We start from the raw sequence: 14,216 nt of genomic DNA on the forward strand, positions 1-14,216 counted from the left end.
ATAACATATTGGTGAGGATATGGAGAAAAGGGAACCCTGGTAGACTGTTGGTGGGAAGGTAAATTGGTACAGCCACTATGAAAAACAGTATGACGTTTACTCAAAAAGTTAAAAATGGATCCACCATAGGATCCAGCCATTCCCCTTCTAGGTATTTATCTAAAGAAAACAAAAACACTAACTGGAAAAGACATATGCACCCTTTATTATTTATATTAGCAAAGATACTGAGACAACCTAAATATGCATGATATATGAAAGGATTAAAGAAGTGGTGTGTGTGTGTGTGTGTGTGTGTGTGTGTGTGTGTGTGTGTGTGTATACAGATATACACACAGTGGACTATTACTCACCCATAAAAGCATGAAATCCTGTCATGTGTGACTAGGACAGACCTAGAGGGTATTATCCTAAGTGAAGTAAGTCAGAGAGAAACTAATACTGTAAGATTTAGGTTATGTGTATAATCTAAACAGCAAAAAAAATGAACAAAACAATACAGGAACAGACTCATAGATACAAGAGAACTGATGGTTGCAGAGAGGGAAGGGGGGACAGACAAAAGAAGTGAAGGGGATAAAGAGGTACAATCTTCCAATTATAAAATAAGACGGGATGTAATGTACAGCATAGGGAATATAATAATATTGTAACAACTTTGTATAATGACAGATGTAACTAGACTTACTATAGTGATCACTTCATAATACATATAAACAAATCACTACACACCTGAAACTTATACAATATTGCCTGTTGATTATCTTCAATTAACAATTGTCTAAACTGTCCTTGGGAAAAAAAAAACAAACACTGAACTGCCACATGATCCAGCAATTCAATTTCTGGAAACATATCCAAAAGAAACAAAAACATGTAACTCTAAAAGGTTTCTGCACCCCCATGTTCATAACAGCATTATTTACAACAGCCAAGACGGGGAAACAAACTAACTGTCCATTGATGGATGAATGAAGAAGCTGAGTAGATACACAATGGAACATTATTCAGCAACAGAGAACAAGGATATCCTGCCCCTTGAGTGGATCCTTGAGTGGATCCCGAGGGCATTATTATGCTAAGTGAAATAAGTCAGAGAAAAGCAAACATTGTATGATCTCATATGTAGAATCTAAAACAAACAAACAAACAACTCATAGGAAAAGAGATCCGACTTACAGTTACCAGAGTTGGGGGTGTAGGGAGCGGGACTGGAGAAAGATGGTGAAAAGGTACAACCTTCCAGTGACGAGATAAATGAGTACTAGGGGTGGAACATGCCCCATACCATGAGCATAGCTAACACTGCTTCATGATACATACGCAAGTTAAGAGAGTTAATCCTAATAATTCTCATCACAAGGAAAACAACTTTTGCTTTTTAGCTTATCTTCCATGGTGAGACGATGGATGCTTTTTCTGTCAACTTACTGTGGTAATCATTCACAATGTATGTAGGTCAAACCATTATGTTCTCTATATTAAACTTACACAGTGATGTATGTCAACTATGTACCAATAAAAGAGAAAAAAAGAAAAAGGACAAGAAAGCTACATTGCTGAAATGTCTAGTATGAAAGGTTTGGAGGGGGTATAGCAATATATTTAAATAAAATAATCCAGTATTCAGTTGACCCTTGAACAACATCAGATTGAACTGCACGGCTCCACATATATACAGATTTTTTTTTTCAATAAAGCACAGTAGTGTAAATGTATTTTCTCTTATGATTTTTAACATTTTCTTTTTTCTAGCTTACTTATTGTAAGAATACAGTATATAATATGTATAATCGACTGTTTATGTTATCAATAAGCCTCCTAGGCAACAGCAGGCTACTGGTGGTTAAGTTTTTGAGGAGTCAAAAATTGTACATGGATTTTTGTCTGTGCAGGAAGTCAGCGCCCCTAACCTCCACATTGTTCAAAAGCCGACTGTAAACAATAAAAAAATTAAAAAAAAAAAAGCCGACTGTAATTGTTGATGTGTTAATCATTTAAACAGAACAACTCTAATATGTCAGAGACGTGTAATATAACAGTACTCTGTTAATGTAAATAAAACAAGTATAATTCTTTTAGAACATAAAATTTGAGCATACTCTGCTGAGAAATATTTGTTCATTTTCTGCCATTTACTGTATAGTAATACCTAATTAATTAGTAATTAGTAATACCTTATTAATGATACTTAGGATAATACTCGTAATGGATTTTGCATTTTTATAAGACAGCTCACTATATGCCATTCTTGTAGTTACTAACTCTTGGAAACTTCTTTGCCTAATACTGAGGATGAGATTTTAATTTCTTCCATTTGGCAGTTTATATCTACAAAAATAGAGAAATTTTTTTTAAAAAATGACACAGTAAATATATGAAACAAAACTATGCAATTTATTTTGAAACACAAATAGTATAAATATTTGATATTTTAAAATGTCTTTAATGTGATGTCTTTCCCATCAGACACATAAACTCTTTTTTCAGCCTCCCCAAACATTTTACAAGATACTATAATTTACACATATGTTCATTTAGACTACTTACTAGAAGTTAATCTGACACTGATATTTAGATAAAAAGTTACATTTATTGCATATTAAAACTTTATTATGCTTTCACAGGGTCCTGAAAGAGCATGGCCAATCCAAAAGACTAAAATTAAAATCTCTAACAGCACATTTTCATTTTACATCAAACATCAATCAGAAAGTGTTTTATTTAGAGCACCTGTTTTAAGGCATAGGTAATAAACTAATGTAAAACCGACTCAAGGCAGATTACTTCCCAACTAGTAATATTTAGAGCTCAAGTGACTTATTATTTAGTGATACTCAGGAAAATTTAATTATTTGAAGTAGGTAAGAACTTTGACCATAATTCAGCAATAAACAAAGGAACTTTTTTAAAAATAAAGTTAGGTGAGGATAAGGGAAACCTTGGCGTATGGTTTTATTATTTAAGATCAAAAAGTTTACTCTTCCCCTAAAAATTAATTCCAATTTTCATTGAAATCCCTTCGATTTAAGCAAATGTAATTTATGATCAAACTTACCTGTCAAACAACCTCTATTCCAATATAAATTTCCTACTCTTGTTTATTCCTAGAAAATTTTCCAATTTGAAACAGGTATCTTTACTGTACATCCCATTTATTTAGACAACTTTCTTCTATTTGAGACATTAGTGTTTAAATTTCTAACCATGACAAACTTCTACTCTGAATAATAACTCCTAAGCTTTCCTCTTATTTTCTGATTTCCATCTGGTCTTCTCTTACATGTTAAAGTAAAATCAGAACCTCTGCCTTGGCAGGCCTTTTTTCCCCTGTGGCATGACTTCTCCAAATGACCAATTTTTAGAAGAAAACATAGCCATAAAATTACCCAAAAAAATCACTTACTTTTCCTATTGCAATATAAACCAAAATATGCAGATTTTTTTCTGTCTTGGACAACTTATACAACCTATATCTGAACTAAATTGTCTGTTGGTTAAATGCAGATAGATATTCACGATCAAATTCCTCTTTTTAATGACTGGGTTGTAAGGAAGTTGCCTAATAAATTAATTTTGGAAGGAGGAAGCAAGCTATGTTAACTGGTATAGAATGAAAGTAGGACAGTTTGGTTTAAAGAATAAAAAACATTGAGATGAATTATGTGATTATGTAGAAGAAATTTACTGTGTAAGAAGATGTGGGTTTTTTGTTTTGGGGGTTTTGTTTGTTTTTGCATGGAGGGGAAGGCAGATGAGCACCCAAGCACCTAAACCATGTTTGAGTTACTATATAGTATTTCCACCGTGCCTTATTCTGAATAGGTGTTAAATAAAATTAGCAGATCAAATGAATTAATGTCCTTTTAAAATGGCTGTGATCTGCTGGTCTCTTGTTATAGGTTCTACACAGTTTCTAAGAAAGCTACGTGATTGTTCGCAAAAGACTGGGGCTCTTATGTCCTCTATTGCAGTAACTGCTGGGAAAATTGGAAGTTCTGCTGGTCTGTGCAATATACGCAAAGGTTTCTGAATACCCAGAAGACTCTGCCACAAATTTAAAACACTTACCTTGGTTATTTCATCTACAAATCCATAAAAATCATGTGTGGTTATTCTGAAGATTAAACAGCATGCCCTTATTAGCACAGCGCCAGTGAGACAGGCAATTAATGAAAGTTAGTATCTTTATTCCAATTATATATTTATAGTCCATACGAATACTTGCTCTTCCACAAAGACAGATTAAGTATTATTTTTCAATTCTAAGAAAATAATTTTGTTTTTCCTAAAGTTCTATTGCCAAGGACATGTACAGAAAGAAAAAGAAAAAAAAAAACTGTAGTACTATATGCTGGCATCTGGAATAACAATACATATTGGGATGGAAATTTAAACAAAAATATGGATTAACTTGTTTTGTGATTTAGATACCACCTTACCAAGCCTCAGATACATATAGTTACAGATTTTCTCCTTTATTAGCTTTTATAGCTACCCATTAAAATGTGTTCATTCTATAACATGGTATAGAAGCAAACTGCTGAACATAGTACAATTTAAAGAGCAAATTCAAGATAATTAATTAAAAACTACACTGCCCAAAAGTTAAATATTAATTTATTACTAAAGCTGTTCTCTTATGAAAAGCTAACTCACAGTAAAGGTCAAAAGAATTCATTGACTTCTGTGTCTAGATTTACTATTTATTAACAAAAAGATTGTTAACATTAGGAGTTTAGGAAGTGTATCATTATCCAATCACAAACCTATCAGATAATTATATAAAAAAATTAGTATGAAAGTATATGTTGGACTAGATGAAGCGGAAGGCAATTTTTTTCTATTAGGTAAAATAATTATTTAACTGTATTGCTTCTTAAATGTATCCTTAATTTTAAAAATTAAACAATATATGAGCAGCTGATGTATTCTCTTGATTTATTGTGTATTAAAAGTTACTTTCTTGAGATGGCACATTAGTAGGTTTGGTATTTCCTGACACTATGAATATTTAAAAACAAATGTTTTTTGAAAGTTTCATCATCTGGAAAGAAGGAGAAATAAGGCTTTCTACAGTTGAAAATAATAATTTTTCAAAAAGGTTGAGAGGAAAAATATCTAAACAAACCATTTTTGATAAAGAAATGAGGCAGTTTCAAATTAAAAATACAAATTTAAATGAAGCAATTTTATAAAATATTGATACTAGCTAAAATTACATGCATAGGTACTAAAATAACTGAACAGAGGAACAGCAGTGGAACTTAAATATGATAGGACCGATCAACAATAAATAAACATTTATAGTGCAAATCGTGCAGAAAAATTTCTCAAAGCGAAGGCTACAGCAATCATTCTAATCTGTACAAAATCAGTCTCAGTTCTGTATATGATCTATACAGGATATCTGTGAATTCAGCCACTGTGATGAAATGCCAATTTGCAAATCATACATAAAAATGTGCTTAGTCTTGTGTCATTTCTGTCTTGGCAGTTTATGTTTTCAGGAAAATCTGAAAAGAAAACATAAAAAACCCTAAGATTTAACTTAAGGTGATAAATTGTCATCTCTTCACATTCTCTTCCAATTAAGATCTACCTATAAGAAGATAACTTGACTATGAGGGAAAAGAGGTAGGGAAAGAATTCTATCATGTTCGTATAAATAATTACTCAGTGCCTACTTTCTTCCTAAACATTGATATTAAAAATCGGCCCTTACCCAAGGGGAACTGACAGTATGATTTGTAAAACAAGAAAACAATTCAATGTTATGTACAACTAGATTAAGGGAAGGGGCAGATGAGTCTGAGGTAGAGATGAAAAATTCCTGCCACTTCCTTCCCTATAAATGCTCCTTCCTCAGAGTCCCCTCCTTCAGCCCACTTGAATGAGCACAGAGCCACATGACACTGATCTCCAGGCTGTTGGGCCAGTCTCTTTCCTGGGGATTGGCAGTGAAAACCCTTGTTTAGTCTCCACAGGCTACGTGAACTGTCCTAATGTGATAAGGCCTGTGGGCAGCAATGGGGGAGCATGTGTGAGGGGAGCGAAGAAAGGCGCTCTGAAGAGTGGCAAGTCAGGAAGCACAAGACAGAGAGAGGCAGGAAAGAACAGAGACACAGAAAAGAGAAACAAGCAGCCTTAGCAAGGGTGTGAGAAGTTTTTATGGCTTCCTGTCGTGTTTTCACTCTCAGCGACTGAGTTGTCCTTTGTGCATTTTGGCTCTATAAAGTATTTCTGCGTTGTTCAATAATAGAAGCTTTTACTTAAATTTGTTGGGATGGGAACTAGTCTTCACAACCAAATCACTCCTAAAACTACATAGATGGAGAGGAAAAGGAAGTGTCTTGAGATCAGTAAGAGCGTGACCAAAGATACAGTGATAGCAGAAAGAACATGAAATGGAGAACTTAAGGGGAGAATGGAAAACTGAAGTGGGTGTTCCCAAATATACTCCAGATTACAGAAGGCTTAAAACCAGAGAAAAATTTAACAGTGATCCTGCCACTGCTAAGATCTCATCATAAGTTCTGCGGCAGAGGAAGACCGTTCTGTCAGTGCTGTGCAGGAGAAAAACTACATTCAGGTGACTGGCAAGACAATTACTGGAATAATCCTGGTGTGAGATGGAAAAGCAACAGATAGGAAGTTCATTTTAAGGGAAGAAATGACAAAGGAGACTCATGAGAAATATGTCAACTAAGTGAAATGCTAAACACCATATACCAGCTAAGAGACAGGAATGAATTATAGCTTACGATTCTACACAAGTAGCTATCCAACACTGAAATAAACATTTCATTTAAGCCAACATCATAGTGACAAACTATCCAAAAGATTTCCACTGGTTAAATGCTAATGTATACAAAATTATGCTTAATGTATACTACAAAGCATTTTCTATGTCATCTAACACAGAAGCTATGACAGAATTATGCTTAAAGCTGACTAAACAGGCACTGGTAAGAAGACTTAAATTAAAGAATAGTCATGCAATAGCCTTCTGCCTCAAACTTTCTGGAAGACAATTTACCTATAGTGGGGCATGAAATTGGCTGTGCATTGCTATTGCTTGTTGAAGTTTCTCTTCCTTGGCTCTTCTACAGTGGCAGATCTAGAAGATAAATGATTTAAAATACCAGTCACTTCTCCAATGATTTAGCTACTCCTTCTTACCATTAGGACAGAATTCGAAGTAAGAATCCCTTAACCTGTTGACATTTTTAACTTTTGAACGTTTAAGGTAGCTCAGAATTTAAGAATCCCCACCCCCACAAACACTGAATTGCATTTGGAAGATAACCTTTGCCTGTGAACTTCCAGAATGTTAAAATAAATCTTGACCCTTTATATCAATTCTCTGATAGTGGAATTTCAAGCATCTGTGTTTTAAAAATATAAAAACAAAACCCTACGGTTGTTAACCGGGAAGCTTAATAAATAAAAACTTCAAGGTACAGCTATATAGTACCACAAAAGAATGAACCAGAAATCAATGCCTTACTAATGCTATACCCATAATCTTTAACGTCCCTAAACTTCAATGTTCTCTTATGGAAAATGGGGATAATAAAATCTGCCCACTTTCCTTAACAGGATATGCATACACATAGTACACATTTTACAAAGTTTACTAACAAAAGGTTAATTTTCAAATGTGATGTTTCAGAGAAATCAGGTAAATATTTAGAACTCTATCGAAGGGCAAGATACGGTTAAGGAGACTTTCTTAAATTTTGGAAAAACAGAACAGAAACTGTCGCAGAATGTTCCCAATAATATTTACAAATTTTAAAATAACTATTTATAGATTATTCCCTTTTTAAATAACTTGTTGAACATAAGAAGTTGTACACTCCTGTAACTATTAAGATCAGACTTAAGCTGATTTACTAGCTTTAGTACAAAATCCTAGTAAAATATTGCTATCATTCTTAAAGAAGAGAGGCTCTTCAGTTTCTTCTCATGGCACTCAAAACTCCAGCTCAGTAACATGCTAAAGTATTTTTTACTCATCAATACACTTAAGTAATTTGATATAACACTGTCACTTGTCCTCAACTGAAGAGTTTTACATACTGTTCTCTTTTCCATGAAGCTACTGAGAAAATCATCTATTTCAGTTTTTCCCTCTAAGAAATCTTCAGCAATATTATCAGATTCTTCCTCAGCTTCATGTGCAGCTACTTTCAATCTTGCCTGTAGGGCACTCGCACTACAGCTCTGAAAAAGAAAATCAAGTACTAATTTAGTTTACACTGCTCAGAAAAACTTCTTAGAGGCAAAGGAAATGAGATATGGGTAGGGAAGAGCAATTCATTATATCCCTTACACAACCGCCTTTTTTTTTTTTTTTTTTAAAGATTTTATTTATTTATTTGACAGACAGAAAGACACAGCGAGAGAGGGAACACAAGCAGGGGGAGTGGGAGAGGGAGAAGCAGGCTTCCTGCAGAGCAAGGAGCCCAATGCAGGGCCCGATCCCAGGACCCTGGGATCATGACCTGAGCCAAAGGCAGACGCTTAACGACTGAGCCACCCAGGCGCCCTCACAGCCTCCTTCTTGAGGAAAACTGCTACCACCCAGGTCCTCAGCTTTTGGATATAGGGATAGATACCAAACACAAAATAACGCAATCCATTGGCGGCAAACCACTGAATGAGGGAAACTGAGCCAATCAGTGTCTTCTCCTGGGGATTTAGGAATTAGGTCATTGTGGTAGGCACCCTCTAAGAGGACCTCTATTATTCCCCATCTCTTGAGTGTGGGCTGGACACAGTGACTCCCTTCTAATGAACAGAATATGGCAAAAGTGATGGGATTAAATTTGACCAAACAGGCAAAAGACCTGTACAAACACTGCTGAAAGAAACTGAAAAAGACATAAATGGAAAGACATCTTTCCATTTATTATTTCCATAGTGTGCACGGATTGGAAGACTTAATATTGTTAAGAAGACCATACTACCCAAGGGTGCTTGGGTGGCTCAGCTGGTTAAGCGGCTGCCTTCGGCTCAGGTCGTGATCCTGGGGTCCTGGGATTGAGCCCCGCCATTGGGCTCCCGGCTCATCAGGGAGTCTGCTTCCCCCTTTATCCTCTCTCTCTCTCTGCCCCCCCTTCTCATGCTCTCTCTCTCAAATAAATAAGTAAAATCTTAAAAAAAAAAAGACAATACTATCCAAAGTGATCTACAGAGTCAATGCTATTCTTATCAAAATCTCCATGACAGTTTTTTGCAGAAAAAGAAAAACCCATTCTAAAATTCATATGGAATCTCAAGTGACCCCAAACAGCCACAACAATCTTAAAAAGGAAGGACAAAGTTGCATACTTCCTGATTTCAAAATTTACTACGTTACAGCAATCAAAACAACATTGTACTGGCATAAGAACAGACATGTAGATGAATGAAAGACCAAGCCTAGAAATATAGCTCACAAACATAGTCAAATATTTTCAAAAAGTGTGTTAAGACCAAAAGATAGTCTTTGGCAAATGGTGCAGGGAAAACTGGATACTCACATGCAGGATGAAGTTGGACCTTTATCTTACCACATATATAAAAATTCACTCAAAAAATAAGTAACTAAAAATTAACTCAAAATGGACTGAAGACCTAAATATAAGAAATAAGACGATTTTTATTTTTTTATTTCTTTTAAGTAGGCTCCATGCCCAGCGTGGGGCCCAACGTGGGACTTGAACTAACGACCCTGAGAGCAAGACCTGAGCTGAGATTAAGAGTCAGGACCCTTAACCGACTGAGCCACCCAGGCTATTTTTAATAATAGTCATGCTAGTGGGTGTGAGGTGGCAACTCACACACCGGAATGAACAGGAATGAACCATTTTCTCATCACCCTTGCCAACCCTGGTCATTTAACTTTTTAGGTTGGCTCACAAGGATGAGGCAGATTTTGATAATTATTATTACTGAAAGGCTGACTATCTGTTCAAATGCTTCCATTATTTAGTCATTGAATATTTACTGAGTATCTACTATGTGCCAAGGACTGGACCAGGTACTGGGTATATGGAGGAATAAAATATGGCAAGTTTCTGCACTGATGGCACCAACAGTCCAGTGAAGTGATTTACATACTTACACAGTATGTATGTACTTACACAGTACTTACATACTTACAAGTACTTACATACTCACACAGAAGACTGACTCATCATTCCCAAAGATTTTGAGTGAACACACGTAGAGACAAGCGTCGGAATCAAGGTTATATTTTTTAAGTGTTTCAAAAATCATTTTAAGCAATTCTTATATAAATGGCACAGAAGACAGAGTAACTGTTATACCAGTATGACTACTGGACATTCATATTTCTCTTTTTGAGTTTCTTTTTCTTTCCTTTGTCTATCACTGGCATCACTGCCTTATTCCTAATATTAAGGGGATCCTGGAAATATTTGGCAATTGTGATGCTTGCTGTTGGTTTCTAATATTATCTCAAGTTAAGGAATTTTTTTTTTTAAGGAATTAACTTTTATTCTTAACTTACTAAGAGTTTATAAAGACTGATGTGACTATTGTGAAAAGCTTATTCAGCATCTACTGAACTCTAACGTACAGCTAAGAGTGTTTCAGTTGCTTTTCTCAGACTTTCTTCTGGTTAAGAGTGAGGAAGGACTGCTATATTTGATTCCTGACTCTGATACTTTCTGTTTATATGACTTCAGGGAAGTTATTCAATATCCCTGTGCCCCAGACTGCTTATCTATACTATAAAAAATAATAACATTGCCTACCTCCTAGAATTTTGTGGAAATAATGGGCAATATATGAAAATAGCATAGTGCAGTGTAAGATGCATAATCATTATTCAATGTTAGCTATTATTTTTTGTCTTTAATTCTAAAGGATGATTAAATTATCTGAAATCCATTATAAATTTATATTTTCCTTTGCCATCATTCTTTTTCCTGTTGTTTTAGTTTTTTGTTTTATTACATTGGCTTTACCTTCCAGAATTGCTGACTTTAAAGGAAAGAGGATGTTGTTAATTATGATGCTGGTTATCGATATGACATACAAAGATTATGTCTCCTATTCCTTTTCATTTTTAAAGATTTTACAGAAATATGGGCTGAATTTTACAAAGTGGTTTTTATTTTTAATTAGCTGGATTTCTAGCATAAAATCTATTATTTGTGGTGAATTAAACTTTATAATTTTCATATATTTTTCAATTTCCTAAGTTTTCATTTGAGATAGTTGTACATAAGTTTACAAGTGAGACTACAGTTCAAGTTTTTTGTTAGATTTTATTAGAGGAGGTAAACTGGCATTTATAATAATGTTCCTAGTTATTTACGGGGTGTTTTGTATTTTTCTGCTTTGGAACCAAATATGCCCTTGCAGGAGCACAAATAATGTATAATGCCCTATAACTGAGAGCTGTTCATCTCACTTAAAGGTATCAAGCCTTATAAAGACAGACACCTAATAACTGCTTTCTGATAATAATCAAAGTAAGAATGTGGCTCACACATATTCAGATTAAAAAATCTTATGGTAGAGGCGCCTGGGTGGCTCAGTCATTAAGCGTCTGCCTTTGGCTCAGGTCATGATCCCAGGGTCCTGAGATCGAGCCCCACATCGGGGTCCCTGCTCAGCGGGAAGCCTGCTTCTCCCTCTCCCACTCCCCCTGCTTGTGTTCCTTCTCTCACTGTGTCTCTCTCTGTCAAATAAATAAATAAAATCTTTAAAAAATAAAAAAACAAAAAATAAATAAATAAAAATTCTTATGGTAAGGAGCTAAACATCTTACCTCACTAAGTTCATGTTGCCTTTGCATCTTCTTTTCAAAAGCAGATTTCAGCTGTGTAAGCAATTCATACTAATAGATAAAATAAAAATGTTATTTTATTGTATTTTTAAATTGTATGGATTTCTTCAAAATGATAACTAACTCACCTTATCTAAAACAGTTTGCCTTTTGGCTTCCAAGCTGGGCTCTAAAAGGAGATTTTTTCCTGTAAGATAAATTTCTGGTTTATTTCTAGATAAACATCATATTTTTCTTAGAAAATTTAAGAAGTAAGGAAAGACATACTTGCTAGGTCTTCAATACTTTTTACTAAGTCATCCTTGTCAGTAATAATCTGTTTTAGTTGGGGCAAAGTCAGAAACTGTTCTAGCAATATCTCCTCTTGTTCATTCATATCTGTAAGCTGTGACACACTAGAAACACAACAGAAAAGTTAATGAATATCAGTCACTAGTTTTTCTCCATGATGATATTCAGTTTTTCCATTTTATTCAGTTGCTATGGCTCTAAATAATTTTTGAACTATCATTTATGTATCTATATCTATACACACACACACACACACACACACAAACACATACATAAGAAGGCAAATTATAACCTTAAAAGCAAATAAAACATCAACTACAGTAGAACATAAAGTGGTCTGAAAGTAGCATCCAATCATGGTAGGATTATTAAGACTAGGGTTCATGAACAATCACAACAATGTTAACCTCTGTGTCTATTTAGCTAACGTGTGTGGCTGTCACAATAAAAGGTAAATATATGGATGTGTGTGTGTACAGATAGTCATAAAATATTTAAGAAAAAGCAATCATGGAGGGCTAAACCAAAACCAAAAATCAATATCCACAGGGTGAAAGAGGAAACTGGATGGGTGGGATAGAAATGGAAGCTAAACCTTATTGAACATATCTATCTATTAGTTTTGACTACTGATCCATACAAAAGCATCATATGTTTAAAAAAATTTAAAAAAAAGCAATTTCTAAAATTCAGAGTAAATGGAAATAAATGAGCACTGTTTTTTTTCTAAGTTATATATCCTCCAGAGAAGTATTATTCAGACTTTAAAAAACAGTATTTGGCTGTACATGTCAGGTGCGACAGAACCAAAACACAAAAGAAGTATAAAAAACAAAAACAAACGCTTATCTTGAATTCAATAATCACAGCAATAATATTGATATTGTAATTTTGAAAAAGAACAAGTGCCTTTCAGAGAAATGACTTCAGGCCAGGGAAAAGAAATTTCATGATGGCATCTTTGTTTTGTCAAAAAGGCTATAGAAGCCAATGTGAAGAGTTTGCTAGGGACTCAAGATAGAACTGTTTAAGCATCAAGAAGAATAATGACTGCAATAGACTGAAACACATCAAATGTATTTTTTAAAAATTTATAAGTTCTTAACACAGAAACAACTACAAAAATAAACACAGAAAACCTTGCCCATCAAAAACTTTGGAGCTTGTTTGTGCATCAACTCATTATTCTGAAAACTGAAAAACAAAAACCAAAAAACAAGGATTTATCTTTCCATTCCTATATGAAGTGTATTTCAATAAAACTAAATAGTTGATACAAAAAGTTCTTTTCACAGAATTTTGGCTAATTCCGGCAGTGATAATCACATTTGCAATCCTTAATGAAATAATGGATAGCCAATGATTTCAGGGGTTTCATCTGTTTCAATCTTAATGTCACTAAAAATAGGGCAACCAGACATCACTGCTGCCTTATGTGATGTAATAAGAAGTATGCACTAATTACAATGTAAGTATTCTTGACCAAAGAATTGAGCCTATTTTTTTTAGCACTGAGATATAATTGACATATAACACATAACATTGTGTAGGTTTACAGTGTGCAGTTCAATGATTTGATAAAACTGAACCTAACTCTAATTAAAACTAGATCTGGCCACCAAGAGAAAGAAATACAGGAAAGAGAAGAACACCTTCAATGGTACTACAAGGATGCAATCCGGCAAAAACAGGATATAGAAAATTCTCCAAGACAACCATTTTCCTCAGTAAATGGATAATAATATAGTGTGCATAATATAACGTGTAATAGTATAACGTGACATTTTCATAATAATTTTTTTTTAAAGAAGGAAAGAAAAAAAAGAATCCTTTATAACACTGAACAATAACAGTACCTACTTTCTGGGGTTGCTGCAAGCATAACATGTATGTGATATATTGTAAACCTTCAATGACTATTATTAGAAAATAATGAATCACTACTTCCTAAAAATGATTATAAAACACTGGGTCAATTAAGGTAAACTTTTTTTTTTTTTTTTACTGTAGGATTTCTCATAAGTATTTGGCTGTATATCCCCGGTGGGATATATCCCAGAGACAGTAAGAATTACAAAAAAACTTTTTTTAATTACACTCAGAAATCTTAGTAAAA

The 14,216-nt window shown here is 34.2% G+C and overlaps 1 protein-coding gene across 2 annotated transcripts in view; it reads right to left on the reverse strand.

The window, feature by feature from the left end:
- Positions 1-2,376: 2,376 nt before the first annotated feature.
- The window catches only part of VPS37A (VPS37A subunit of ESCRT-I), a 45,119-nt gene continuing 33,279 nt past the window's right edge, over positions 2,377-14,216 (reverse strand). Inside the window, exons 7-12 of one of the 2 annotated variants that reach the window (XM_025885952.2) lie at positions 12,077-12,204; positions 11,938-11,978; positions 11,792-11,860; positions 8,086-8,229; positions 7,040-7,120; positions 2,377-5,516 (exon numbers count right to left, since the gene is read on the reverse strand). In XM_025885952.2, the coding sequence (XP_025741737.1) occupies positions 7,040-7,120; positions 8,086-8,229; positions 11,792-11,860; positions 11,938-11,978; positions 12,077-12,204 (463 nt within the window). In that variant the 3' untranslated portion in view covers positions 2,377-5,516. Of the gene's footprint in view, positions 5,517-7,039; positions 7,121-8,085; positions 8,230-11,791; positions 11,861-11,937; positions 11,997-12,076; positions 12,205-14,216 lie in introns of both variants that reach the window. The other variant, XM_025885951.2, reaches the window with a different exon arrangement.

This window comes from Callorhinus ursinus, unplaced genomic scaffold (genome assembly GCF_003265705.2).
Source record: "Callorhinus ursinus isolate GAN/ISIS: 27379988/994484 unplaced genomic scaffold, GSC_fseal_2.0 scaffold17, whole genome shotgun sequence".
Lineage (NCBI taxonomy): Eukaryota > Metazoa > Chordata > Mammalia > Carnivora > Otariidae > Callorhinus > Callorhinus ursinus.